This window comes from Canis lupus, chromosome 5 (genome assembly GCF_048164855.1).
Source record: "Canis lupus baileyi chromosome 5, mCanLup2.hap1, whole genome shotgun sequence".
In the NCBI taxonomy this organism is placed as follows: Eukaryota; Metazoa; Chordata; class Mammalia; order Carnivora; family Canidae; genus Canis; species Canis lupus.
The window spans coordinates 79,976,525-80,004,178 of NC_132842.1; the positions used below are offsets into that span (position 1 = coordinate 79,976,525).

At 55.1% G+C, this 27,654-nt stretch overlaps 1 protein-coding gene and 1 long non-coding RNA gene across 6 annotated transcripts in view; one reads left to right on the forward strand and one right to left on the reverse strand.

The window, feature by feature from the left end:
- The window catches only part of CAPZB (capping actin protein of muscle Z-line subunit beta), a 130,914-nt gene that overhangs the window by 91,589 nt on the left and 11,671 nt on the right, over positions 1–27,654 (forward strand). For 4 of the 5 annotated variants that reach the window (XM_072828078.1, XM_072828079.1, XM_072828075.1 and 1 more), the window contains exons 3-6: positions 33–154; positions 5,734–5,847; positions 23,463–23,604; positions 23,936–24,052. In XM_072828078.1, coding sequence (XP_072684179.1) covers positions 33–154; positions 5,734–5,847; positions 23,463–23,604; positions 23,936–24,052 — 495 coding nt within the window. Of the gene's footprint in view, positions 1–32; positions 155–5,733; positions 5,848–16,893; positions 17,054–23,462; positions 23,605–23,935; positions 24,053–27,654 lie in introns of those variants that run through there. The other variant, XM_072828080.1, reaches the window with a different exon arrangement.
- LOC140634318 (uncharacterized) lies at positions 8,681–27,488 on the reverse strand. The gene is made up of 3 exons (XR_012031834.1): positions 25,141–27,488; positions 20,694–20,833; positions 8,681–15,323 (listed from the first exon to the last, which is right to left on the reverse strand). It is a non-coding gene; the product is annotated as an uncharacterized lncRNA (long non-coding RNA).

Genomic DNA, 27,654 nt, shown 5'->3' on the forward strand with positions numbered 1-27,654 from the left:
CCTGGCTCTGCCTTTTCCTTCCTTCGCGCCAGGTCCCCAGTCTGTGTGAAGATCTCCTGTCTTCTGTTGACCAGCCCCTGAAAATCGCCAGAGACAAGGTGGTGGGAAAGGATTACCTTTTGTGTGACTACAACAGAGATGGGGACTCGTACAGGTGAGCTGCCAGGCCGGGGCCAGGCGCAGTCCCTGTCGCCTGGGACCACTGAAGTCCGGCCGTCCTTCTGTCTGTCTGTCCTCCCTATCTCCCTCCCCACTTCCCTTCCTCCCATCCTTCCTTCCGTCCAGTCCAGCAGTAGACGTTTGTGGAGTGCCTCCAGTAGAAGCGTTGGAGACTCGGCATGGAACAAAGGGCCCCTGCCCTGGCAGAGCTTCCAGTCTAACAGGAGAAGGCTGTCGTTACCACACGGTAGTGGCAGGAAGTCCTGCGAAGTTTGCAGGGTGTAGGGTGTGCATAAGGTGGGGATCTGGAGCACGAGGAGGGCCTATGTGGGTCAGGGACGTCGGAATGAAGCTTGGTCCACTACATACACGACTTTCTTTGTCTTCCATCACCATGCTGAGGGCTTGGACAATGAGGTAGTCATTAGTCCCTGCCCTGAGCGATCACTATTCTAGATCGGGGGATGCACAGGGATGCACTTAGTGGCGGGATGCCGTGTGCTGTGATGCATGCCGCCAGGGCCAAGCTTATTCAGAATTTGAGGGTAGCATGGAAGAGGCTGGGGAAGCTCCAGGATAATTTCCTGAAGGAAGTGATGTCCGAGCTAGGTTTTTAAGGGTGTCTAGGAGTTCTTCCTATTAAGAAAGATCAGGAATCCCTAAACTAGCCACCATTTCTGTGGTGGATTGCTGTAGTCAGTGCCTCGGAGAATGGTGGAGGAATGCAGTCTGCTTTAGGTTTATTTAGAGACCACTGAACCTGGGCTGAGTCTTAAAGATTCAGCTTAATGTTCTTTTGGGGGCCAGGGGCAGGGTCTGAGAGGGGGAAGTAGGGAGAGATGCGTGGAGTCAGCCGACCTCAGCTCCGAACCAGCACTGCCGTTTTGACAGATTACTTGTTATGTCTGGTCTTTTGTTTTCTCACATACAATCTGGAAATAAGAGGATCCATTCTTTGAGCGAATGCATGGGGACCTCTCTGTAAGCGTGCACTGTACGTGTTGGCCCCGAGTCCAAGTCCCTCTTCTGTGGGGCTTCCATCCCAGTGAGGACACCAGGTCGCTGGCAATGCCAAAATGATAGGGACCTGGGAAGGTGAGTCGGAAGGAGAGGCGGGGCGGAAGGTCAGGGAAGGCACGTCTGTGAGTGGTAATACGTGAGCTGAGACGTGGAGATGAGACAGCCGGGTAACGCACCGTCGGGGTGTCAGGTCCCCGTGGGAGCCAAGCCGGTGGGGCTCCAGCTTGGCTGGGAGGCCGGAGCGGGGGTGAGGTCAGAGGTGCAGCAGGGCAGGTGGCGCCAGGCCGTGAAGGATGCAGCAGAGTCACCGGGGGTTACCAGAACTGACACACACCACGTGTTCCAAAACGGAACTGGGTGTGAATCACAGAGATTTCATTAATACTGACTTTTCAGAGAGACCAGATGAATGTTTTATAATCATGTCCCTTTGCCAGCTTCGGATGGAAGTTAGGTGAAAAATAGATTTGGGCCTCGTCCAGACCAGAGACCTGAGTGGAGATGGCGAGCAGTTGTCGGACTGGAGGTCCCTCCTGAGAGCAGGGCCAGCAGCCGCACATGTCCCGGGGGTGGGGACTCAGTGGTGGAGGGTGACCCCAAGGCTTCAGGCCTGGGCAGCCGGAAGGCGGGAGCCACTGTGTGTTGAGGTGAGGAAGACCCTGGGAGGACCTGCTCAGGGGCCATTGGAAGCCTGAGATGTCCGTTCAGTGGCAGTGGAGGTGTCCCGGAGGCTGTGGGTAGCTGCAAGCTCCAGGAGCGAGGGCAGGACGAGGGGGAGATGCAGAGGCAGGAAGGCCCCAAGTGGAGGTGCTGAGGCCCCCCCGGGGTAGATTGGGTCTCACTTGGGAGGGCCAGTCTCTGTGCAGGTCGCAAGCATAGCGCCAGGTCCCGTCCTCACTGGAGAGAGGTCTGTGGCAGCACCAGATGCTCTGACATGAGGCGACATGTGGCCGACATGATCCAGGGAGAGGTGATCCTTGAACTGAGTCTTGCTCACTCAGCTTCATTGTATTTCTTCTTTGTTTCTTTTCTTTCTCTTTCTTTTCTTTTTTTCTTTTCTCTTCTTTTCTTTCTTCATAAGAGACACAGGCAGAGGGAGAAGCAGGCTCCCTGCAGGGAGCCCGATGCGGGACTCGATCCCGAGACTCCAGGGTCACGCCCTGAGCCGAAGGCAGACGCTCAACCACTGAGCCACCTAGGCATCCCGTATTTCTTCTTTCCACCTGAAAACTCCAGTTGGCCGTGTACAGCAGCTGCTCCCCAGCAGCCCGTGGACGGCTGGAATGGTTTCCGTATCCAGTACCCAGGACCGGGCCAGGCTTCCGGGGACTTGGTGCCCACAGCGCCTCTAGGTTGCCCCACCAACTCCCGCATTCCTGGGGCACTGCCAGGGGCCAGGGGGGCCTCAGCCACCGAGGAGCCCAGGGTGTCAGGGCACAGGACTGTTCTTTCCTTTCCCCCCTCCTCAGTTTAAAACTTCAAGGTCTTCTGATTCTCTCCACACATTTCCATCCTAACTGTGTTTGATCGTTTGCTTAAATAAGATCCTTATGGCGTGACCACTGCCAGCAGCACTGTTTGAAACCTGTTAGCTCAAACAAAAAGCATTCTCGGAGGGAAATGAAAGCCCTGACTTTTGAAATCTACCCGTTCCTGTCCATCTGTCTTTTTTCAAATGGCCTCCATTTAAGCTCTTAAATGTGTTCTGAGTGCCCCTTCCACTAAGAATATCCTGGGTAATGTTATGATTTTTTCCCCCAGCTACAATTACCCCGGCTCCAGGACTAACAGCTTCAAATGCTGTCGTCTGTGAGCCAGGAGAAATGTGAGTTACAGGCTTCTTGAAAATCCAGGCCCTCAGCCTGCAGAAGAGATGGGCTCTTGTGTCTCATCAGGTCACCACTAAATGAAAGCCAGTTGGAGAGGGTCTTCCAGGCCCACAGGAAGGCGAGGGCTGTTTAGCTGGGGGAGCAAAGGTCAGGTCTGGGGGTACTAAGACGTCCTGAAGGGGGCATGTGGGGGAGGGGGCCCGGGTCTCATCCCCTAGCCTCTGGCAAGTGCAGGTCCTGAGCCTGTGGCCTTGTGTCCAAATCAGTACCCTTCCACTGAATCTTTGTCTCAGGAGCTGCCAGGAGGCCTTTTTTGTTGTTGTTAAGTGCTTAGGTGTCCCTCAGAAAAAGCAGAAGGTGACTCCTTCTCTTTGGTTTGGAGGACCACCAGCAGAGTCCCCCCCTTGGGTCTTTCTTTCCCACCCTGAGCCATGAGGCTAAGGCCTGGGAGCCCTGTGCTGGCGTGGCAGGTGTGGACAGGGTGGGCTTCTTCCCCACACACCCTTGCACCCTAGAGAAGGGAAGGGAAGAGCTGTGGCAGGTGCAGGAATCCACATCCATATGTGAAAGTGAGGGGCCAGGGCGGGGTGTAGCTTCTGGGGCTGTGGGGGTAAGGATTTCTTCATCCTTTAACAGCTTTCTTGAAGCCATGGTTGAGTGCCAGGCTCTATTCTGGGTGCCAAGCAAACGGTGGAGAACAAGACCGGAAAGACTAGCCCTCTTGGAACCTCTGTTCCAGAACTGATTGCATTAATTCAAGTAAAGTAGCCACTAGCCTAGCCGCATCTCACATACTCTGTAGCCTCCTGAACCTCCTGTCCATTTTGGACAACGCTGATAGAGAACATTTCTGTCCTCGAGGAAAGTTCTCTGAGGCAGCAAAGTTTTGGAGGATGAAGAAGACAGGTTATAATAAGAACAGATGCATCAGCCGTGCTCTGGAAGGGAGAGGCCCCTCAGTGAGGTTGCGAGGGTGCCCAGTGTCAGCTTCATAGCTGCCCCCCGAAGCCACGTAGGCCCTGGTTTATGGGACAGCTCTTTCTCATGTCCTGTGCCCAGTCTGGGTCGTCACAGGGCTGGCTGCTGGTCATGGGGCAGAAGGGAGCATCTTACCCCATTGTTGAAAAGTCTCCGTACCAACAGTGAGGAGAGCAGTGGAGTGAGAGAGTCTGCCTGGAAAGAAAGGTTTCCAAAGGCTCCTTGAGCTTCGAAGTGGTCAGGGCTACTGCTGCTTCCTCTTGGGAACCAGGCGCAGTGACTCCTTCCCTGCTCGCCCTTGGTGGCCCAGCAGCCGAGGAGCTGGGATCTCCGTGGAGGCAGCTTGGGGGAGCGACCACCCGGCTCACGGCCCACTCTCTGGTTCCATACTTGTGATGTGATGTGCCGATGTAGGTGCCGGGGGTGGGAGGGGGGTGTACCAGTTCCCTAGAAGAATGATGTGCGTGCACGGAATTCATTAAAACTGGGGTTCTGAGGACCATGATCCCTTTTTCCATAACATGAATCCCAATTGAAAGGTTCTTTTGAGGCTTCTGTGAGGCAAAAGTTGCTTGTCAGCAGGGAATACGGAAAAGGCAGCAGAGACACTGAGAGGTTTCCATCCAGGAGTGGGGAGGACTTTGTCCACAGCCCACGGCACCACTGCCACCCTCCATTCCTCTCACCTTTTCCTTCTCGTTCTTTCTCTGAACTCAACCCGCAGGAATTAACAAGTAGGTACTTTCACTAGAACCCCGTTTCCAAGTATCCCTGTCATTAAATGCTTTCCTCATGTGGCAAAATACATTTTTTTTTTTTAATGCAGCAAGTCTTTGGGCTGGAAAAAGAGAGGCTGTTTCTCATTACTTAGCAGTCTTTTTTTCTTTCTTTTTTTTTTTAAGATGTCATTTATTTATTGAGAGAGAACAAGTGTGCGTGCACACAGGCACATGAGCGGGGGCTGGGGGGGAAGGACAGAGGGAGAGAGACTCTCAAGCAGACTCCTGTTGAGCACGGAGCCTGACACGGGGCTCGATCCCACGACCCTGAGATCATGATCTGAGCCAAAACCAAGAGTGGGACAGTCAAGCAGCTCAGCCCCCCAGGCGCCCCAGCTTAGCAGTCTTTGTGCCCATGGTCTCGGGTGTTGGGAAGGCTGTCCCGTCCCCCGTGAGGACCCCTCAGGTTTTCTCACAGGTAGTCAGCAGCTACCTGCCTGCCTCCATGACCAGCAGCTCTCAGTCCTTAGCTGCATAGAAAGATCTTTGGGGTAAGAGTTTATCCAGAGCTGCTGGCAGGTCCCGGAGGCCAGAGGGGCATCTGTTGATCCATACAATGGTGAAAACAGAGGAAACTTAGGAGAAGAGTGAGGAGCTGTCACGACATTGACAGCACAGACCAGGCTGTGGTCTGGCACTTGGTATATTTTCTCCTCTGTCCCTCACAACAGCCCTGCGGGTAGCACATGGTAGCCTCATTTTACAGGCTCGGAGAAGTCAAGACACTTGCCGGAGGTACACGGCTCATGAGAGGTGGCACTGGAGGTTCATGCCGGGGCCAGTCTGCCTCCGAGCCCTTGCTCGGCAAACCTCGAGAAAGCTGTGTGTGTTGCAGGGCCTGGAAACATCTTTGCTGTGGGTAGTGGCCTTGCCTCTGAAACGTCAGACAGCCGGAGCTCAGGCTCACGGCTCACAGGCCACCTCTCCGGGAATGATTGGTGTTATTTCCTTCTCCTTCCTCCCCTCAGGTCACCATGGAGTAACAAGTATGACCCTCCTTTGGAAGACGGGGCCATGCCTTCTGCTCGGCTGAGAAAGCTGGAGGTGGAAGCCAACAATGCCTTTGACCAGTATCGAGACCTGTGAGTTACTTCCTCCCTTCCCACTTCAGCGCTTGTGATTTAGATAAGTGAGTCCCAAGGGAGGGTGGGAGCAGGCCAGGCAGCCTTCCTTGAACCCTGTCACCTGGCTCACCTCGCCAGTGATAACTGAGCGCTCACGGCGGGCCGCTGGGCACTAGCCTGGTGACTGGGTCAGGGATGAGGCGACTCGGCAGTGGAGCGCTCTCGTGCGCAGACCTGCGTGTGCAGGTCCCACGTTGTGCTTCCTCGTGGTCGCAGGTACCCCTGGGCCAGCACACACTCTGCACGTCCTCTCAGACCCTCACAAACATGAGAGCTCTTTTAGTCCTCATCGTTCAGATGAAGAAGTTAAGGCCCAGGAGGATCCGGGCATTTGTCTGAGGCAAGAGGACCCCAGCCTGTCTGTCTCCAGGGCCCCTCTGTTTTTCCATCCTGTGTGCCCCGACCAGTCGTGCCTGGGGCTCAGAGACCCCCACCTCAGCTGAGGCCCTTGCACGCTCTGACCCACCGTGTCGCTGACTCCTGAGTTCTTTAGGGCCTAGTCCCTGTCTTGGAAGGTGTTTTTGCTGGGTCTGCGTAGATTTCCACCTCCCTTTCCTGCTTCCCCCCGGTCCTGCCACCCACCATAGCACCAAAAAGAGCAGCCACTTACCGACTGGCCTTGCAAAGAAGGGCTCTGGAGAAGCTTAGCCTCTGACACAGTCCTTCCTTGACCGGTAGAATCTCATTGGAAATTCAGGTCTGTACTGAACACAGAGCACAGCTGTGAAAGGCACGGCTCCACCACACAGACTCGGTCGTTTTCTGTGAAGGGCCGGGCAGCGTGGTCAGAGTGTCGGCGTGGCGGGTTGTAGGAGCCTCTGTTTACTTTGAGTGTTTTCTTGTTTTACGTGTATTATCCTCTGAAAGTGTAAAAACCCAAAAAATAGACAATAAAATAAAAACATGAAAACCACCTCTTGAGCCTTGAGGTGGGTGGGCTTTGACCCTGGGCTGGTCATTTCCCCACCGGGACTTAGGGTCTGGGCAAGAAAGTGGAAGCAGGAGAAGCAAAGCACCTGAAGTGCTGGAACCATTGTCCGGAACTGTTGGCGGCACGCGTGGTGTGGGGATTCAGGACTCCGTCCCGCAGGCACTTGGAATGGCTTTCTGGCTCTTAGCAGATTTGGTAAAACACCCTAAAGAATTTCTCATAGGAACTGGCTTGGGAGGAAAAGTGCCACTTCTCAGCCTGACCTGCAGGCAGAAAACCCCATGACACTTAAGCAGACGAATGCAGTACAAAAGCCAGGTGGAGCAGATGGCCCTCGATGTCTCTGTCGCCCCTGAAGTCACCCCCATGTGACTCAGCTTTAGCTTTGGCGTTGGCCAGGAGCATCCGTACGTACGTCGATCCCTGCAGGAGCGTGTTGGGAAAAAGGATTGCCCCTTACAGGTGAGGGGACAGTCAGCCCAGGTACCTTGCCCAACCTCCCAAAGCCAGTGAGTGGTGGACCTGGGATGTGAAGCCGTCCTCATCCAATTCCGAAGTCCAAAATCTTCATGTACTTGCCCAGCGCTGAAGGTACCCACCAAATACTGGAGGGTACGGCCTTGATCATGGCATCCCTGCCCTCTGGGGCGTCCTCTGTGGGAAGACACCGCATGTGAATGGATGCCACGATGTATGGTGCGATGGGGACTGACTCGTGCTTCAGGTGGAGCGGTAGGGAAGGCCTCTCCAGGACGTGGTGGCCTTGGAGCTGAGGACTGATGCCCGCAGGGGGCCAGCCATGCCCCAGCCACGAAAGAGTGGTCTGGGCGGGCACCTCTTAGATTCTCCAGGGGTCAGAACACTTAGGGATTAGAATGGTGACTTCCTGAATGAAGCGATTCAGACATGTGGCCTTTGTACTGCCCTTTTGAGCCAGGCCTAGGGAAGAGCCCAGGTCTTATCTTTGACTTCTTTCCTTCTCCTTCCTATCTTCCTGGTTCACATACATAGTGATGCATGGTCATCATTAGGTGTGTCCCTTCTGTGGGGTCTATTTTTTTTTTAAGATTTTATTTATTCATGGGAGACACAGAGGCAGAGACATAGGCAGAGGGAGAAGCAGGCTCCCCACAAACAGCTCGACGTGGGACTCGATCCTGGAACTCTAGGATCACAACCTCTCCGAGATCACAACCTGAGCCAAAGGCAGACGCTCAACTGCTGAGCCACCCAGACATCCCCCTTCTGCAGGGTCTGGATCAACCGGGGCGGTCACCCCCTCTCAGTATGCTCACACCACTCCAGGTCCAGCAAGGCGTGGGACTCCCTGGGTGCATCTCCTTCGGGCACCTCCTGGAAAGACTTTCCTTCCTGGGCAGATGTCCACTTTGCAGGTAGCGGATGTCTGTGAGCCTGTGCTCGCCTCTGAAGAGGGAGTTGACCACTGGGGGGCTGAGAGGGGCCGCCGGGACCGCTGCCCGCACCCAGGTGGGAGATCAGACTAGACCAGCCCAGACCCTGAGGTGCTGTGGCAGTTTGCAGGCATGGAACACAGCCAGACGGCACACCTCTGTCCCGGCAGCATCCGTGTGCTGCTGCTGGTGGGGAGGAGAGTTCGGGGCCTTCGGTGCCGGGGGTGCGGAGAAGCCCATGTCACCCACGTGACAGCAGCTACAGGCTACCATGGGGGTGGTGGTTAGAGCGTCACTGGGGACCCAGAGTCCTGTTTCAAGCCACCCACTGTTATCAGAGTACTGAGGACACTCTCTCCTGAGACCATGTGTGGGGAACATTTTCCCAGCTGGACCACACATGATGAGTTAAAATGAGACCCATTTCTGAGCTAAAAATTATGAAAACAAAATCTTTTTATTCCCCTTTCCTGCCTTTTTTATTATTATTTTTTTAACATCTTGGTACACTGCTCCCCTCCAGAAGTTCCCATTCTCAGAGTGCCCTGAAGCTGTTGGTGGCCACGCTGGTGACCCTAGTACGGCCCAGAACGTGACCTCTTTCGTTCCTTGTGGTTTTGGAGCAGAGGGAAGTCAGCCTGCGGGTTAGGAGGCCTTGTCTCTGCCTTGTGCACAGGCCAGCAGTTACCTGGGTGTTCTAAGGGCCAGATGGTTTCATAGGATGAAGGGACAGTAGGTCACGTCATGTCTTCCCTTTATCCTTCATCTCTGCCCCTTCCCATTGGAAAGATGCGTTCCAGAGGTGCCTGGGGTGACTGGGGCTGGCTCAGTGGGTAGAGGGCAGGACTCTTGATCAGTTGTGAGTTCGAGCCCCACATTGGGTGTGGAGATGACTTAAAAATAAAACCTTTAAAAACAACAGTAACAAAGACACATTCCTTTCCTGTGGGAAGGCTCATGTGTTGTCAGCCCCAGGGAATGAAGCCGCAGAGCTCCACCTGTCTTCCTGTCGTGTTGGCAAAGGTCACTCTGAGGGGAGGCATTCATTCCCCGCAACACAGCCCTCTGTCTGCTAGCCCTGCTGGTTCTGAGCTGCTGCGTGAGGAGCCGGGAGGGTGGCTTGCGTCCCAGGCCTGGAGAGAGATGCCCAGAGCCCCAGGCAGACCAGACCCACCCACCCTGCCAGGAAGAAGAGGGAGCGCTGCCGCCCTGAGAGCAGAACAGGAGCACCATTGTGCCCAGGAGGACGAGATGAGGAAGGCTGCCGTCTCCAGGGCGCCCCAGTTCCAAACTGGAGCTCGGCCTGCGCCCCATGGCAGTTGAGGAATGCGAGGAGCCTACCCATCCCCTGTGCTCACCTGGTCCTTGATTCTTGATGACCCCAGATGTTTCAGATTCTTTGGAACCCTGATGGGTCACTGAGTTAGGACTGGGCTAGCCTCTCGACTTTCTGACCGCGGTGGACACTCCAGGGAGCTGCTCCTGTGGACTGCTGGTGGGAAGGCCCCCCCCTGCGCTGGGAGGCCCGCTGAAGTCAGTGCAGAGTTGTTGTTCTGTCCTCTGAAGGTCTGGAGATTTGGCCCCCACACACACCCCTCTGCGGCCAAAGGCCTGAAGTGCTTTCTTGCCACCCCTCCCCTGCCGCCCCCACTGGCTGTGCCTTAAGACTGACCCTGTAGGAATATTTTGTCATCCAGCAAACCGGCAGACCCCTTGCTCCCTCTGCTCGTCGTGGACCTACTAACCTTGTTCCTGTCCCCGATATTCTCCTTGGAAGGACGGATGCTGGAGACTAGAACTGAGATATGACCCAGGCCTGAGACCTAGAGCCACCCAGGCTTTTCCAGAAAGGAAATGCTCGCTGTTTCCCCGGAGGCTGCTCTCTGCCTGGAGAGATTACAGCTTCCTCATTAGCGTCCTGGGGGAAAGCCTGGATTCTGTCCTCAGGTCTGTCAAGGCTCTGACTTTGCAGGGAATTAGAATGAATTATGAACCGGAGCTGGTCCGAATGGTCACAGGGAGAGCAGGGCCAGGGTTGGGTGGACCCGCAGGCCCTCCATGTGTAACTCCCGGGGGGGGGGGGGGGGGGGCATGGTGCCCCCACCCCACCCCTGCCTGCACAACCGCCCCCCCTTGCAGAATAAATGTGCCCTCCTTTGGGGTGTGGGCAGAAGGCGAGTAGGGGCCCATCCTCGGAAGCAGGTCAAGTCCCTGCTTGCCTGACTCTCTGCAGCTCCCTCGCTGTGTTCTCCCCTGAGTCCCTCTGACATTTATCGATGTCCTTTTTTGCTGTCATCATGGCAGAAAGGCCTGTGGTGGCAGCTTTCCCCCCGAGGAGGAGTAACTATCCAACAACTGTTGATTGCCTCACGCAAGCGGCCCTGGTCAAAGTGTCGCACGTCCTTGGGGACATCAAGCCTATTCTGCAGGCCGGCGGGGTGGGGTCTACTCTCAGGCCACCCTGATTCCGAGCCTCCCACCCTGGTCACCAACATCCGGGCCACTCGAGTCCTCTCTACCAAGCCCCAAGGTGGTTTTCTACCTCTGAGCACAGGCCCTGCTCAATCCAGAGACTGTCCCTGGAACAGACGTGGCACCTGGGGAGTGGGAAAGGTAGCAGAAAGGGCAGGCTCTTGGGTGGCTGGCTCATGGGATCGTTTCACACTCGTTCTTGGCAACGTTGACTGCTTTTTTAGGCCGAAGCCTAGGGTAGCTCATCAGTCACAGAACCCCATCACCGGATCTGCGCGATGCATCTTTCTTGGGAGAGACTCAGCAGTGAGACCCGCAGTGTAGGGTGGACACTTGCTGCCAGAGACTTCGCACTTGGGGTGTGAACCCCAGGATCACCGCTTTGATTTTTGGGGGGGGTTCCCAAGGAAACCTTCCCAGCTCTAGCTTTCACGTTGGGTCTCACTGTTGCCTCTGTCGGCCTGGATTCTGCTGAGACCAGATGTTCTAACTGCAGGGGCTGGCACGGCTTTCTTCCAGAGATGATTACTCCCATCTGTGCCAGACATCTTGCCCCGTGCTCTGCAATCCTTGGCTCTTGGCTTGCAGCAGATAATACCTTCAAACATGCGGTTGCAATTTATTGGCCTTATAAGTTAATTTTAGTGGGTGTGCAATTGATTGAAATCAAAGCTTAATGAAGGCCAGAGTCTGGGGGGTGGAGGAGCAGGGCGGGAAGGCATTTTGTGTTCTTCCCTTGCTTCGGGTCTGAGATAATCTTCAAAAGATTTAATTAGCTTTTCTAATCAGCCCTTCTTGTCTGGAAGAAGTTTACAGAATGAAACAAGTCTGGCGTCCCTTTGGCAGTCCAGAAACCCACGAGCCTCTCCGGGAGCAGCCAGGGTGCTTGGTGGATGGGCCTTCCCCCAGCTCTGTGCCTTCTCTCCCCTCTGGGGCCATGCTAGAATGGTGGTTATTCCTGCCTCTTCCTCCCATTCTCTGTCCCTCTGTCATTTGACATTTGGGCAGCGCTGGCCCTGGAAGGGCAGGGCATCCATACTCGTGTGTGGCAAAGGTTTGCTGCCGTGGCTTCAGGAGTCCTGGAAATTCCCGTGTTCCTAGCTGCCTTCACAGACCTGAACCCTGGGCCCCTTGGGGTCTTCCGACACCCACCCCCCACCCCGCTCCCCACCATCATTGGATGTGAGCATCAGGCCTGGGGAATTTCAGGGTTTCTGTCCTGGTAGGAATTGCAGAGGACAGTGGGGGCTTTTCTGAAGAAATGGGAGACGCAGGGGCAGCAGGTCGGCGATGGTAGGAGATGCTGCTCAGACGGGAGGTGAGGACACCCCAGGAGAGGGCTCAGGCCCACCACCGTCCAGCCAGCTGCAGAATCAGGAGGAGCCGGGCCTTGGAAGGACCTGGACTTGGTTCTCTCTTGTGCCCTGCTCGCTCAATGACCCTGGGCGAGTAAGTGAACCTTGTTGGCCTCTGTTTCCTTATCTGTTGAAGAGGGACCCCTGCCGGCTTCAGGGCTGAGGGAGGCATTCAGTGACGTGCAGCTTGTAAGGCTCCTCTTGCACTGACTTGTCGTGTCCACGTGGTGACCTTTGAGTTGCCAGGACAAGACTGTTGTAATTTTGCAGCAGTTATCCTGTGGGTGTCTTAGGTTCTGTGCCGTTATGGCTGTGGATACGGGGTGGTTTGGGTGCAGGCGGTGTCATGTCACCGGCCACCTTGGAAGGCTGTGGGTTCTGCTTGGGGCTCTGTTCCCGGCCCACAGTGAGACCTCAAGTAAATTCTGTAACTTACTCGAGTAATTCGAAAACAGAGTGACATAGTTCACATCTGTGGTGATGGGAGAGTTGCACAGACACTGAGAACCGACCATGCTCTGAGCAGGGGGCACAGTGAAGAGTGGGTCGGGTGCACACAGGAGGGAGGGAGCCAACGTACGAAGCGCTTGCACAGGTTGCAAAGTGCTGTGAAGGGCCAAACCCAGGCATGGAGGCAGGGCCAGCAGGGGGGCCTTACTCTAGGTTGGGGCGGAACTATGGAGTGTAGCGGGTTTGCCCTTGTGCAGGAAAGAGTTTGAGTAGCTAGCGTAGGACTGCTGCCTTTGGAGGGCTGGCCCTTGCCTGGTGTCCAGGAACTTTGCTTTCTGGAAGGTTCCTACCATTCCTGATAAGAATGGCTCATGATGCTTAAAACTCTTTGCACAAACACTGTGGGTTATGCTGAACTCCTGTCTCCCTTCTGGTATGTGCTAGGTGGAGAGCGCTCTAGCAGTAAAAACCCCGGTCACTGAGTCTCATGAGCGTCCCTGTAGATGGCACCTCACATTTGTCATAACTCATTGCTGGAGAAATTAAGTGCATCCTGTGTGACCTCTGGGAGAGGGGTCACAAGCTCTTGCAAACTTGTGTCTGGTTTCCTCAGGACTTCTCCTTTCCGTTGCCTACTCCTGCCCTGTCTCCTTCCACTAGAATGACTCCTGGTGGCAAGACTGTGCTGACTCCTGTGAGCCTCTTCGTGAATCACTGACCCTTGGGAGGTCATGGGGAGCCTGGGCTCAGCCATGAGGCTGGCAGGAGCCAGGGAGGGTGGTGGAGGTAATGCTCTGAGCAGTGGGAGTCACTCGGACAGTCCTGAGGTGGTTCCTGGGCTGTGGGGTCACTGAGTGAAGGCCGGGGCAGAGTGTGAGCAGTAGGGAGACGTACCCAGGCTCTTGTCAGGCATGGGCTTTGAGTGTCCTTCTCAGTGCATCAGGACGGGCCTGGAGGGCCCCAGGGGCGCACAGGCCAACTCTGAAGCATGTCCTAAGAAACTCTTTATAAGCAGTTTGGAGGCTGGATTGGAGAGGCCACGAGTGGAAAGATCCTGCCTCATACTTCCTGTAGTCTGGCTACTTGGTCCTAACTACTCGTCCTGTAGTCTGGCTGGGGTGAAATCTGTAGCTTAAGGTCACCCAGTGCTTCTCACTACCAGAAACAGCTGGCCATTACCTTCAGTCTCCAGAACCACAACCCCACTGGGAAGTGCACGAAAGAACTGAACAGGGAGGCATGAAGTGGTGGGAGATAATTCAGGAAAGTTCTGGAGCTGGGTGAAGCCTGGGCCGTTTGGTTTGGCACATCCGCCCTCACTCCCTGCCCCTTCACATGGGTCTGAATGGCTCATGATGCATAAACCTTTTTGTTCCTGCCCGGAGCTGGAACCTTTCCTCTTCCCAGATAGAACAGTCTCCAGCCAGCCCTGCGACAGGCCCCACGACAGCCCCCGCATGCTGTGCTCCAGGGATGGCCGCGCGAGGATGGGGTCTGCATCTGGCTTTCCACTTGTCGGCATTGTAATTAGTACTTGGGTTTTCACATGTATTATTTGTATCTTCAGCCATGCGTACAGAGGGCCTCTGAGAACCCTCCCCGCCTGCTGTGGGACTCCAGCTTGCCACAGCCTCGGGCTTGTGTGAAAGTGCTGGAAGCACTTCTTGGGGAAACCTGGGCCCCCGTCCGTTGTGCCATTTTCATTGACTAGTGGAGAGAGGCCAGTCGACTTTCCAGGGGCGCTGAGCTAGTTAGTCTGCAGCCAGCCCCCAGGGGGCTGTTTCGGCTCTGCCGTGCTTTCTCCAGCCCCTAAAGAGAGGGTTTGACAAGCCTGCAAGCTGCCCCCAGCCCGCAGAGCCATGATGGGAGCGGCCACCGCAGGGCCCCTTCATCTGGCGTCCTAAAGCTGCAGCTCCGGGGTTGGTGGCCCTGGCAGGCACTGGCTCTCACCTGCTAAAAGAAAGTCCAACAAAAAGTAGGAGTGTACAGAAAACCATTTTGTGTACAAACATGGCCCCCTGAATCAGCATCAGAGACCGTGGTTCCTCCAGAACTCTGAGGTGCTTACAAGCGTGTGGCACACAGTCATGCTTTGGATTGTGCAGTTCCACGCATTGGGGTGCAGACACCCACGTGGAAGGAGGGACCAGCTCCCCCCATGGTCGAGCTGTGCTCCTGGCTCCCGGGAGACACGTCTTTTCCCAGATGCTGCTTTGTGCAGGTATTGAGGGCAGGTGGTCTTAGGAGGGTTTAGCCAGCAGGCCCTAGCTGCCTCACTGAGGTGAAGGAGCCCCCTGGCTGCTCAGTGTGGGATCCTTTGTTCCTCTGACCGTCTCCCCCCACCTTGAACCAGCATTGTGTGCAGAGGCGCTGTTGTGTGTGTGTGTGTTCATCTTAGCTAAATTCCACCACACAGGCTGAGCCAGTGCCCACCTGCACTGCTGCAGGACCCCCTCCGCACAGAGCCAGCCAGACCCAAGGGTCAATCCCAGTCCCAATCCCAGTGGCTGGGGCACATTTCTGTCGCTGTCTAGGTTTCGGTTTTCTTAACTGTGAAATAACGTATTCAAAGCCCTTGACACAGAATGGGTTCCCATAAATGGCAACTCTTGGGCGAGAGTGGCGACCCTGCAACTCCAGAAGGCCTGGATCGTCAACATTTTGAGTCGTGGGCAGAGTGGGCTGGCAGGATGGTTGAAGGGGGTCCAGAGATCCAGGAGACGGTCGCGGCAGCACAGCTCAGTCAGATCCCAGAGCCACATCTGCAGCCCTTGCAGCAGCACCCTTATTTCTAGAGAGGCCTTCATCGTGTCTCTGCAAGTACAGAAATATAAAAAACCTATAAAGAGGCTGTAAAGGAATAACAGCCGTGATCCAGATGTGCACTTTCAATGCACAACTGGCATTAAAGCCACACATGCCTAAGCTGATTGGTGTGCTTGCTCGGGGCACCGTCGCACCTGTGTGTCCTAGAGGGAGTTTCCACAGAATACCTGTCCTGTGTCCACAGGCGGATGTGGTGGAAACAGCTGGTCACACACACACACACACACACAAGGCCCATTGGATCTCAGTGGCACATCCCCCAGCCCAGAGCCAAGTACCCCCCTTTCTCCATTTGGTGCAGAGCTAAATGCAGCCCCCGGGGAAGTGGGATGGGACCGTGCTCACGGGGCAAGCAAGACCTTGCTTCCTGTGTGCAGTTCAGAACAGGCCAGGGTTAGGAGGAGGGAGATGTGTCCTTGTCGGCCCAGAGAGAAAGAGACTTGGGAAGTCGACGGCCACCAGTTTGTGCCTGCTCTGTGCCAGCCCTTCTGCTCTCCTGTTTCCTGCGAGCCTCCTGCTGCCTCCAGGAGGTGGTCTCAGGGATGCACCCGAATGGAAGCTGGTACCCCAGAGTGGCGGAGGAGAGCCCACATGTCCCGGGCCTCCTTAGCTGTGGCTGTCAGCGTGTCTTCAGCTCTCCGCAGGCTTTCCAGAAGCTGTACCCACCGGGCAGCACCCACGCCTCCTGTCGGATGGGGAGGATGCTTAGCCTCTCAACAGTGGCGTGTTTGGAGCCAATGAGAAGGGAACGTTGGGCTGCACTGCCAGGACGGAGGCCAGGTTTTAGATGCCTCTCCAAGCAAATTGGAGGGTTTTCTTTTTTCCTGGAGTAGAATTGAATTGTTCCCACCTGTAGGTAGCAGCTGCCTTTTTATGCTGTAAGGATGTTTAAGGATGATCAGAAAAACCAACTGCTGCTGGTAGCTGAGAACTTCAGTTTCTTTTTTAGGCTGGGAGGAAACAAGAAGTTATTGTTCTGGGGCCAAACCTGAGCCACTGGTGGAATGGGTCTGCCTCGGGGCTTTATTCTCCCTGCCTTTGCCATAAAATCAGTCAGCGGGCATAAGAGTTTCTGTTTGAACAGGTGCCCACATGACCTCCTTGTCACTGTCAGGACCAAGTGCCAGTTACAGTAAAGTGTGAACCTCAAGCCTTGCTGCTGCTCGATGAGACCCCAGAAACACAACGGACCGCGGACGTGACCCAGGCACCCAGAGTAGGGAAGGAGAAACCTCCTGGAATCTAATGGTTTGGGACATTTTAAGGGACAGTCTTCCTAGCTTGGGACAGGATCCTGGAAGGATTCCACTTGTTTTAAATGGACTGGCATTAAAAATATGTGCAGCCAGAACCCTTGGCCTGGCATTTCAGCTGGTGCCACCACATCTGTTGGCTCTGCCCATCCCTCCTCCTCGCTGATGGACCCTGCGGTCTCTAGTCAGATCTGAGGCCATGGGAGTCCCCCACCCCCACCCCAGCCTTGATACTGCCCCCTCAACTTGAAAGAAGTGTCTAGGCCATAGGCATCCTTCCAAATTGATCATCCCTTTCTCCACAGAAGCTTCACTCCAGCCTCCAGGACTTTCTAGAGCCACTTGGGAGAGCTGGTGCACACAGTGTGGAACTCGGTCGAACTCATCTGGGTGGCATCCTACTTCGTGTATGTTCCCACACATAAGGGTCTCCAAGGAAGAGTGGCTTGGATCAGACATGGATGACAGACTCAGAATCCCCAAAGATACATGGAAATGGTGAAGCCATGACTCTGAGAATTAAATATAACAGATCTGAGTGGAAAATCATATTCTTAGGTCCAGTATACCAGGTTTTTAAAAATCTAGGACGTGGGAGAGAATTTTACAACACGATTAAAAAAAAAAATTTCATGGGAGAGGATGAGGACAAGCTTGTCTGTGTCAATATGAGTGACACGTGGTGGCCAGGAAAGCTGCTTCAGCCCTGGGCTCTCTGGAGGGGGAAGTAGCCTCCCCCCACAAGAGATGTGCTGATAAACACACAGGGCGTTGACTTCTGTTCTCGGACCCTTACGGTAGAGGGTAACCAAGGCGTGGGGACTTGAAGTCATGTCTTATGGGCAATAATGTAATGACAGGAAGGCCAGAGGAGAGAAACCTTGGCGTTAATGTAAGCCATCTTTAGTTAAAAAGACTCCATGCGAGAAGAGCATTTAGTTCTTATTTTGTGTGGTTCTGGCGGGCAGTCGGTGCAGGTGGTCAGTCCAGTGGGAACTATTTGAACTCTTCAAAACAAAAATGGTGGCCCCGGTCAAGTAGTGAGTTTCCTGTCACTGGAGGCGTGTAAGCAGAGTCTTGACCACCTTGATCACGATGTTAGTAATCTGCGCTGTGGTTCTCAGGGTCTGCCTCTTACAGGCTCTCTGATGCAGCCACCAAATCCCCGGCAGTCTGAGCTTGGGAAGACCCCACTGAGCTTGTGAGCCAGCTCCTTCATTTTGTAATTGGGAAAACAGGCTTTGGCACCACACTGGTGCCAAATAGATATTCCTTGCGTTCCTCTTGGCGCATTGAATGAAGCCAACAGCAGAAGAAAGCCCCTACACGCTCTAGCATCTAGGGGGGCTTACCTTATAATGCCCCTGACTCGGCTTGGGGCCTTGGGCCTTGGAGCTTGGGGATGATGGCCTGGGCTTCCGCATCGCACGTGACAGCACGCTGCCAGGGGCTGCGTCTGCTGCAGCCTCCTGGGCCAGCCCACGTATGGCGAAAAGACCATGTCTGTGTGAAGCCAACAAGGGCCCGCTCCCAGCAGCTCTGTCCTGGCTGCGGTTCTTCTGGGAGAGTCGTGGCCTGTGACTCATCACCTGCCGGGGCCTCCGTGTGAGACGCTCGGATCCGGCTCTTCTCCCCAGAGGCGTTTTGAAAGGAGGGAGCTCAAGCCAATCACAGCCCCTTCAGTGCATTCCAGTCCCATCTTCCCTGATACACGTGCAGCCCAGTGTTGGCCAAGACTGGGGATTGGGTCATGCTCACTTACAGCCCAGGTTCCCAGAACAAGTTTCCACTTCCTTTTGTGAAGTTGGTCATTTTGAGTGTGAAGTCTTATGTTTTTCCCTCTTTTCTATTCTGCCCCCCGCCCCGGAGATCCTGCGGTTGAAGAATTAGGGACACAGAATCTGTGTCTGTGACTATGATGTGATTCAAGTGCAGGGGTCATTTTCTGGGAAAAATGCTGAACTCTGAGGACAGGAGAATTAACTGGCACGTTGGGCTTTTAGTTGGTCCACGTTCAGGGATCTGATGGTAGAGAGTACACGTGACCGGATGCTTCACTGTAATTGCCTGTGCTGATAAATAGGTAACCCACCTGCCGGTCTTGCCTTGTGCTCCTGGCTCGTCCTGGGCACAGGTATCCCATGGTGCCCCGAGCTTCTGGAGTTTACGGAACCCGTATCTGCCTGTTGTCATCAAGTACTCGTTTTCAGATGGCCTGACTTCCGGAGCCAACGCACGGTGGCTCCGTCTCCTTAGTGCCAGCCGTCTGAATTCTCTGTTCCATCTGCCTTAGAAAATGTTCACCCTCGGGGCGCCTAGCTGACTCAGTGTCTGGAGCCCACAACACTTGATCTCCAGGTCATGAGTTGGAGCCCCATGTTGGAAATGGAATCTACTTCTTAAAAATAAATATTTGATTAATTAAAATTTTTTTAGAAAACAGATATGAAGCGTTTACCCTTACTGAGAATGTCTCAGAAGCCCCCCAGGACCATTGGTGGAACCCTCCGATGTGTGGTTGAGGGGGTTTGCTCTTCAGTGACACCAGCTCAGAGTCTGACTCGTTTCCCCCGCTGGTGTTCCTGGGGCTTTCAGAGGCCCCACTGCCTCATGGTTCGAGACTCTCCGGAGTGGCTTCTCTGGTGTCCCTGCCGATGGTCCTCGTGTTGTCCAGCTAACAGATCATTCACCCTCTTCACCATCTGTGGGTTTCAGGCCTAACCAAGAAAAGCCTATGCTCTTGTCTTTGGGCCTCTGTGTCTGAAAGTTCTCTGAGCTGCCCTCTGACCGGAGGGTGGAGGGTTCACCGCAGGAACTCTGGGCCTTGCCTCTTGAGCTCAAACACCCCGTGTCGTGGCAGTTGGTACTGGGCCTGTCCTCCCTCCCTTCCTGGATGGCGGAGGCTTTGAGAGGATCGACCCCTGGCAGAGCCCAGGGTAGGCCTGGTTGCTTCCCCCGTAGCCTGCTCTGCGTCCTGGGCCACGCTTGAGTGTTCATTCACGTTGACATGCAGGGCCCGAGAGCGGGTCGCTGGCGATGGTAGAGCCACCTTATTGAAATGGCATGTTAGCATTTAAACAATATTAATACTATTTGACTCATTAAATATACAAAGGCCAGTTAAAGTGCTTCCATGTGTGTGCTGTTAGTTCTGGCGGGCGACTCCTCAGATGGCTTTATGTGGTTTCAGACAACATTTTAGCACATTCTTAAAATACCCACAAAAGCCTTTATGTAAAAACTCATAAATGTGAACCACATAAAAATTATTTTTTTCCTGTTTCATGTCATTATGATCAAAGTACAGTAGGTAAGAATAAATTTTCAAAAACTTGTTGAGGTCCCTCTTTAATTAATGCTTCACTCACAGAGCGAAGCCGTAAACCATGTAATGGGGGGCTGTCTGTATGCCCCGCAGTTACCCCGCCACCAACCTGCTCACTGCGGTCCTGACGGCACTTGTTGGAGAGGCTGGTGTTTCTGGGAGATTCTGAGCCGGCCCTTTCTGATCACGCAGTCCTCTGCTCCCTTTGTCTTGGAGCATCAGGTTGAGACTTGCTGCCACCCTAGTCCCTGGAGATGCCTTTTGGTGAATGGAATGCAGGTCCGTTGTTGAATTGTTGTGGTCTTGGGGCCCGGCCTGCAGAGGCCGGGTTTCAGCACGTCCGCCTCACCCCGATAGGGAACACCCCAACGGGACTCAAAGTCAGATCGCAGCATCGCCTCCAACTCGGCTGCCGTTCCTTTATTACACGTCAGATCGACTGTAAGTTAGGCTGCTACCCAGTGGAATACTACCTCAGCTAGTAAAATCACTTCTGGAGATCGTGTGGCTCCCTGGAAAAGCGCTAACGAATTCTGTGCCAGGCGCAGAGGCCGAACTCAACACGGCACCATTGCTGCGCTTGTCGTTACGTAAAAGTTAACACATCTGGACAAAGACTTGAGGGGATTTGGAAGAATCAGATTTATAGGATAAGTTGATACGTGGTATCGTGAGCTGGTTTTTATGTCTCCCTGTTTTGTCATGTCCTTGCAGTGAACTTAATTTTGGAGAAGAGAAAAGCTACTCACATAGAGGTCAGAACTGAGTTTGCTTTTTTACCTCCTTTGTCTCCCACATCTTGGGACTTTGGGCCCAGTCAGCGCGGCCCACAAAGGAAGCTGAGGATGCCAGGGAGAAGCTGCCCGAAGCGAGAGCCAGGCCACCGGGTGGGGCGCCAGAGTGGAAACGGCCAGTTCCACCTTATAAAACATGAATGCGGTTGTTATATTTTCCGGAAGAAAACAAACCTAAGGGATGGGACTGAGGAAGATCAACCGTAGGCTGCCTGGTGCTTTGGAGCTGGTCTCCGGGTGGTGTCGCCAAGGGCTCTCAGGCCACCGGGGTCTCTCCCCAGGTTCCCTTCTAGGGCAGCCTGGCCCACCTTCCCTGGTATTCTAACACGGTGCAGGGCCTTTGGCAAGACCACCGTTGCTCCCTGGTCGTGGGGATCAGGGTGGAAGGGTAAGAATGACCACTGGGCATCAGGCCTTCACTCCTGCATGGCCAGTGGAAAGAAGGGATTATTGGCCCTTTCTAAATGTCAGCATAAGAAAAGCCACAGTTTGTCGAGCTGTTTCTTCCCTTTTGATGTGGGGCTTCTCTCCCTACAAGCCGACCAGAGGGAAAACCAAGGGTTAGAACCCAGCCCTCTCCCTAGCAGCACTGGGATTGGCTGGACTGCTCTTCCTTCAGGAGTGCCGAGTGCCTCCTAGTGAACTTGTGAGCTGAGGGAATCACCAGGACTGAGAACAGGGCAGGAAGGCTCCCCCAGGCCCTGATTCGAGCTCACCCAAGCACCACAGGGTGTCTGGTCTAGAGGTGACCGATAGACCTCCACCCATCCCAGGTGCATTCCAGGGCAGCCTGTGGGTGCCCAGCTTCCTGCGGGGCTGCTCCAGACCAGGATGGCCCTACAGAAGGAGGTGGGGCACAGGTCCCAGACCTAAATACTTCTCTACCCCCTCCCGTCCCTGGAGAGCGGGAGTGTGGAGAGTGAGTTGGAATAAGTAGGGTCCCTGAGTGCCTACTGTTGCAGATTTCTTGGAGATCACCTAGGATAGCACTGAGCTCTGCCCCGCGCCCCCCCCCCCCCCCCGGTGTGTTTGTGCTCTGTGTTGCCCTGGCCTGGAGCCAGCCGCTTCCTGCCCTGGGGCCAGCACCTCCGTACATCTGTCCAGCAGACCCTCACCACGCTCCTGCTGCGTTAGCCCTGGGAGGGTAGGCAGTGCTAGGAATGGCAGCTGACAGCTTTATCACAGTGGAGCCTGCGGGGATGGAGAAGTGGGGACAGGATGTGGTGGCAGCAGCAGGCCGGCCCCACTCTGCCCGAGGAATTCCAGGGGGGAGAGGGGAGGGTAGCAGACCTTGTAGGGACCCTTGGGTGCCCTGTGGGCCTGCAGTGGGTTAGGGCCACGGCACCCTCCAGCCCAAAGGCAGGAGGCTGTCATTCTCATGAGGAAAGGCTGCTGCTTGCTCCAGCTGTTACACACTGGTGTAGATCACCAACTGATCTTCGGATCAAAACTTCTTAGTTTGAAACAGTTTCGGATTTACAGTAAAATTACCCCCAAAAAAGAATTCTTGTGTACCCTTCACCCACATTCTCTAAATATTAGTGTCAACTGTGTACATTTTTAGTATATAACTACTTTGTTGAGAAATCACAGACATGTTTATTTTTAGTACTTATTTTTACTAAAATCAATAATAGTTTTTGGTCAGATTATTTATTTTCCTGGGTTTTTTTTGTTTGTTTGTTTCTCAACAGTCCCATAAAGTAGGTATTACTGTTACTATTTTATAACAAAGCTAATGCCCAATTCAGTGGGTACCTGCTAGCACTTAAGAAACAGTTGGTGGGTAATGTGCGGCCACAGCTCGTGATGGGGGGTGCTGGGCCCGTGTCCCCCCCCCGGCCCCGAGCACATGCTCATCGCCACCCACGTGTGTGCTGCTGGCGAGGCTCCTGGACGCCTGAGCCCATGCTCACACACACCAGCCCTCCCAGCAGGTCCCAGAGTGTGCCTGCCACACCGTGGATTCCGAGGTTAATTAGGGTCACAGAGGCCACAGACTTGCTGGTAAAGAACGTGCTTCAGCAGCGCGCTGGTAGCGAACGTGCTAGGCCGCAGAGACGTGCGTTTTCCAGTGATCTCGTTGGTCGTCAGCAGAGTTCAAGGCCCCACATGGCAGCTGGTGACCCGCCTGTGCCCCGGCAGCCTCGCTCTGCCACTGTCACCTTGGGTCTCGGATTTGGGACCTGGCCCGATTTCCTTTTCTTCTCTGGCCTCTTATATTTGTTCTTAGGGATTTTTCCATATCGATTCAGACCTGAGTAGGGAGCTCCACCCTCAGCTCAGCTCTTCCTTTCTGGGGCTCTGGGAGGGGAGGAGTGTGCTGCTGTTTTCCCCCTTTGTCCCCCCTGTGAGATAGCCATCCCCAAAGACAGGAATGTCGAACAGTGACCGTTATCCCATAGTAATGACCCACTGACCGTCCTTTCCACGTCACACACTTTGCTGGATGCTTCCTCTGGAAGAAACCTGGAGCCCAGAGTTGTTTAGTGAGTTTGCCAAAGACCACAAAGCTAGAGTCAGTGGCAGAGCTCACACTCCGGTTCATCTTTAGGACTCATGCACCCGTGATCTTTCTGTGACTCCTCCCCCAACCAGCAGGTGCTCAGGACACATGTGAGCATCAGCCCTGGGACCATCACAGGGAGGGAGGGTCCTTAACCCCAGACGTTCAGATGACGTTTTGTGAACGAACCCCCAGGCTGCTGATCTTCAGTCTGACAGGCTTAACGTCTCATGCTCCTGTTTCCGGCAGGTATTTTGAAGGCGGTGTCTCGTCTGTCTACCTCTGGGACCTGGATCATGGTTTTGCTGGAGTGATCCTCATAAAGAAGGCTGGAGATGGATCCAAGAAGATCAAGGGTTGCTGGGATTCCATCCACGTGGTGGAAGTGCAGGTACGCCTCCCCAGCGGGTGTTCTTGAAGGGGGAAGTGCTGTGATGTGCAGACCCCCCCCCCCCCCCCAATCACTCCTAAAAATGCCCCGGAGCCCGTGAGATAAAGATAAGTCAGGATTGCAGTAGTCACTGACAGTAAAGATCCCCGAAGAACTGAGCACACATCCCAGATTCGGTCCCTTAGAGACCGGCTGGAATTTTACAAGGTCACGTCGTGGCCCCGTATCTAAGTCAGGGACAGGTTAGAGTGACCCCGGGTCCAGGGGCCGCCTCAGGCTCTCCTCAGCTCAGAGTCCCTCCTGGGCTTCTGATCCCTTCCTCCTCCCGCAGGAGAAATCCAGCGGTCGCACCGCCCATTACAAGCTGACCTCCACCGTGATGCTTTGGCTGCAGACCAACAAATCCGGCTCTGGTACCATGAACCTCGGAGGCAGCCTGACCAGACAGGTAGGGTCTCCCCAGGAGGTTTGATCTTTGGGTCTGGGTCACGGCGTTTACATTAAAATGCTCCTGGGCCGGTTAGGACACACCCCTGATAACATGTAGGATGAGTGCTGTGGTGACTTAGATCCCTCGGGAGGACTGTTGGTTGCGAGTGACGGAAGTAAAACGCTGCCGTTACACAAAAATGAAAACAAGGCCGTTCGCATAACTGAGAGGCCCAGGCTTGGTTCGGGGTGTCCGGGCCCAGGACAGGAGCGCCCGGCACCACCTGGCTTCTGCTTCTGGCCCCGGGCAGTCCTGGGGGGAGAGCTCTTCTTTCAGAATTAGGTCTGCCCTCACCCCAGAAATGTCTCCCTGGCCTCGGTTGCTTGTGTCCACCACAGGATCACCTCCTGAGGCCGAGGGGCATGAGGCAGGCTGTGGGGGGGCACGTGACTGCAGGGAGTGGTATCAATGAAAAAGGGGTGTCGGATTCCTGCACGAAAACCTGGCTGCTTTTCACAGAGGGGGGGTGGCTGCGGGCAGGCAGCAGACCCGGGCCCTGGGCAGAGAAGGGGGGGGCGGGACTGGGGGTGACGGCACAGCCACAGGGCGGGCGGCCGGCTGCTGGGGGCCGTAGGCAGCGTCTCCAAAACGAGGAGAAAAGGCCGAAATAAAAGCTGAGAGGATCCGGAAGAGGATGTGCCTACATGAAGCATCTGAGCGGGTTTCCGGGCCTTCCTGCGCGCGCGGGGGGGACCGGTCACGGCGGCGCGGGGCTGAGCCTGTGTCCCCTGAGCCCCCGCCCCCGCACAGCCGCGGGCCGAGGACGGAGCCGCGACGCTCCCCGGCATCCCTCGGTGCAGGCTGGAGCGGGGAGCCTTTCAAAACTCCTCACGTTCATCCCCCTCACGAAGAAAAAGCTGCTTTAGTCGCAGGATCCCGACGTTGGAAGAGCTCAGAGCTCCCCTCCCAGCCTGATGCGACCCCTGCCGCCCCCTCGGCCGGACCAGGACCAGGGAGCGCGCCGTTCCCTTTACGCTGGCCTCTGGGAAACGTCGGAACAGACCCTGTCGCCCAGCGTGCCCCGGGTCGCTTCGGCAGCACCTCACCTCACGAGTGCGCCGTGTCGCTCCCACCCCTTCTCTCTCTCAGCAGCCTCGGGGGCTCCAGCGATTTCTCGTGTGGTTGGTCCCTAAGAGGAGATTAGTGTTTGTCCTCACAGTTTGACTTTCATCCGCTCGCTCCTCAGCAGTGAAGCTGACTCTTGGTCTCAGCTGTCCCGGGGGTCGCCGTTCCTCTCGGTTTTGTCATTTGCACCTTAACCGGGATGACTGTGACGTTGTGGTTTCGAGGCCAGATGCAGAGCCCTCCAGCGGGGCTACCGGACACCTCCTCAGACGGAGGCATCGGTCTGATAATCACCTTTCGTAGGTGCTTTTTCTTAGGGGGAGTTGGCTGACTGGCTGTAAAGCCACCGTCTGAGCAGGGCTTCACATTTTTAAAGAAATGCCCTTGGAGTGGTCTGTGGTCCGATACCCACCCGCCACTTCCGTCCGGCTCCCTGCCTCAGTAGGCCGGGGGGCTGCAGGCGTGGCTGCAGCTGCTTCCTCCTCACCGGGACACACCCTGTTACTGTATCACTGTAGCTCAGGCCCATCTCCTCCTGCAAGGAACGGGGCTGTGCTGTTTCCCACACCTGGCCGCCACCCACCCGAGGCAGCCGTGTCCCTGGACCGTCCTCAGCAGCACTGAGGAGCCCGTTGGACACGGAGATCTTTGGCCCTGTCCTGACCCACCAAATTGTGATCTCAGTTTAGCAAAAACTTCCAGGTAATTTATATGCACACTGACATTCGACAGGTGCTCCTCTTGGGTTCTGCACCCCATTCCACCGTTGGTGGAGGGTGGTCCCGAACCCACACCATCTGCAGCACTTCTCTGGCCACTAGCAGGGCATCCCACAGTTCAGCTGCCTCTGACGCTGTCCACCTGAAGATGGCCTCAGATCCTACCAGTTGAGGGCTCAGGCTCCTGCCCCCCACCCCTCCCCCACAGACCTCTTCAGATGCCAGCCGCAAGTCAGGGTGCCACCTGTGCTTCTGACCGACCAGCTGGGTGTCTGAGGTTTCCGTGACCCCCTCCTGGGGTCTGATTACTTCACTGGAGTGGTCACAGAAGCTCACCCAGGGACTCATTAGACTGGTTTATCAGAGTATACAAATCAGCAGCCAAGTGGATACATCAGATGACGTCATAAACAAAGGAGCTTCCGTCGTCTTGGAGTTGAGCTGGCCCAGCATGGTGGCACTTAGAAGCATTCTGTTCCCCAACCTGGAAACTCTCTGAAGCCCCCTGCTCCCCTGCCTGGAAACTGGGGGGTACTGAACGTCCCCCAGTCACCAGAGGTGTTTTCTAAAGTCACTCCATTAACACGAGCCCAGTTGTGGTAGGAAGGGGCTCATTATGAGTAACAAGACCCCCAAGTCACCTGGACGGCCCTGAAGTGACTTCAGGAACCAAGGACAGGAAGCCAAGAAAGATGGCCCCATAGTGGCTCAGGAGAATCCGAGGCTTATGGGAGCCCTGAGCCGGGAACCGTGGACCAAGACCAGTACATGTGGGGAATGTATGTGTCTTGGTCATCTGAACGAATATATGTGTTTCTTACAAATCAGGTTGTCCCAGCTCCACGTGCCTCTCCCCCATCTTTTGCTTCAGTGTCCTTAGCAGTCATGTCCAGGATGTCCCTCCCCTCCAAGTATGTCTCAGGTGAGCTGGGAGCTGGACTCGGAGGTGCTGCTTCCCCCAGAGCAGACCCGTCTTCCCGTCTGCTTCAGATGCCTCTTGAAGCATCTGCGTGTAGGACCCGGGACGGCCTTCGCCTGGTGTCTCTCTGTGAAGGGAGGAGAAAGCACAGACCCAGGAACCCCTGGTCTCCCCGAAGTCGGTGCTGGCCACAGCACAGCATCCTGGGGAATGTCATCCAAGGGAGCGCCCCACCCACCCCGGGGCCAGTAGTGCCTGAGCTCTCAAGGGTTCCTTTTGATGGCAGACGTCGTTTTAAGAGAGATGAAAATTCCAATCTTTTAATACCTCTGTTTGATAGAAAAAAACATATGAAAAGGATGAATTCAGTGACTCAAGTGCATCTGTAGCCACGAACCATGGACGTGCACTTGAAAGCTTGCAGAGCAGGTGTTTTGTCAGCAGGCCTGGGGCACATATCCGAGCCTTACGCTTTCCGTGCTAAGCCTCCACCGCCTCCACTGAGCCTAAGCAGCCTGAAGCCACCAGGGATCTTGGGTGTCCCTGGGTGGGGCTGTCTCCACTCCTCGGAGCCGAGGCTGGTGCATGGACCACAGGCCTTTGTCCTCCAGGAACGACTGGCCGGGCAGCCAGCCGAGCCCCCAGGCAGCGAGCTCTCCCGCAGCCCGCCTCCCCCACACCCTGCCACCTGGGCACCAGTGGAACATCCTAAATCTGTATCCGGAGACAGCTTCCTGCACCACTTACCGCTCCAAACTGTTTATTATTCCACTGGTTTACGGCGACCGGACAAATATTCCATCCCCAGCCTTCCTGGTAGTTTTGGTCAGAGCGGCCAGCCCATGGCCAGGGTCTGG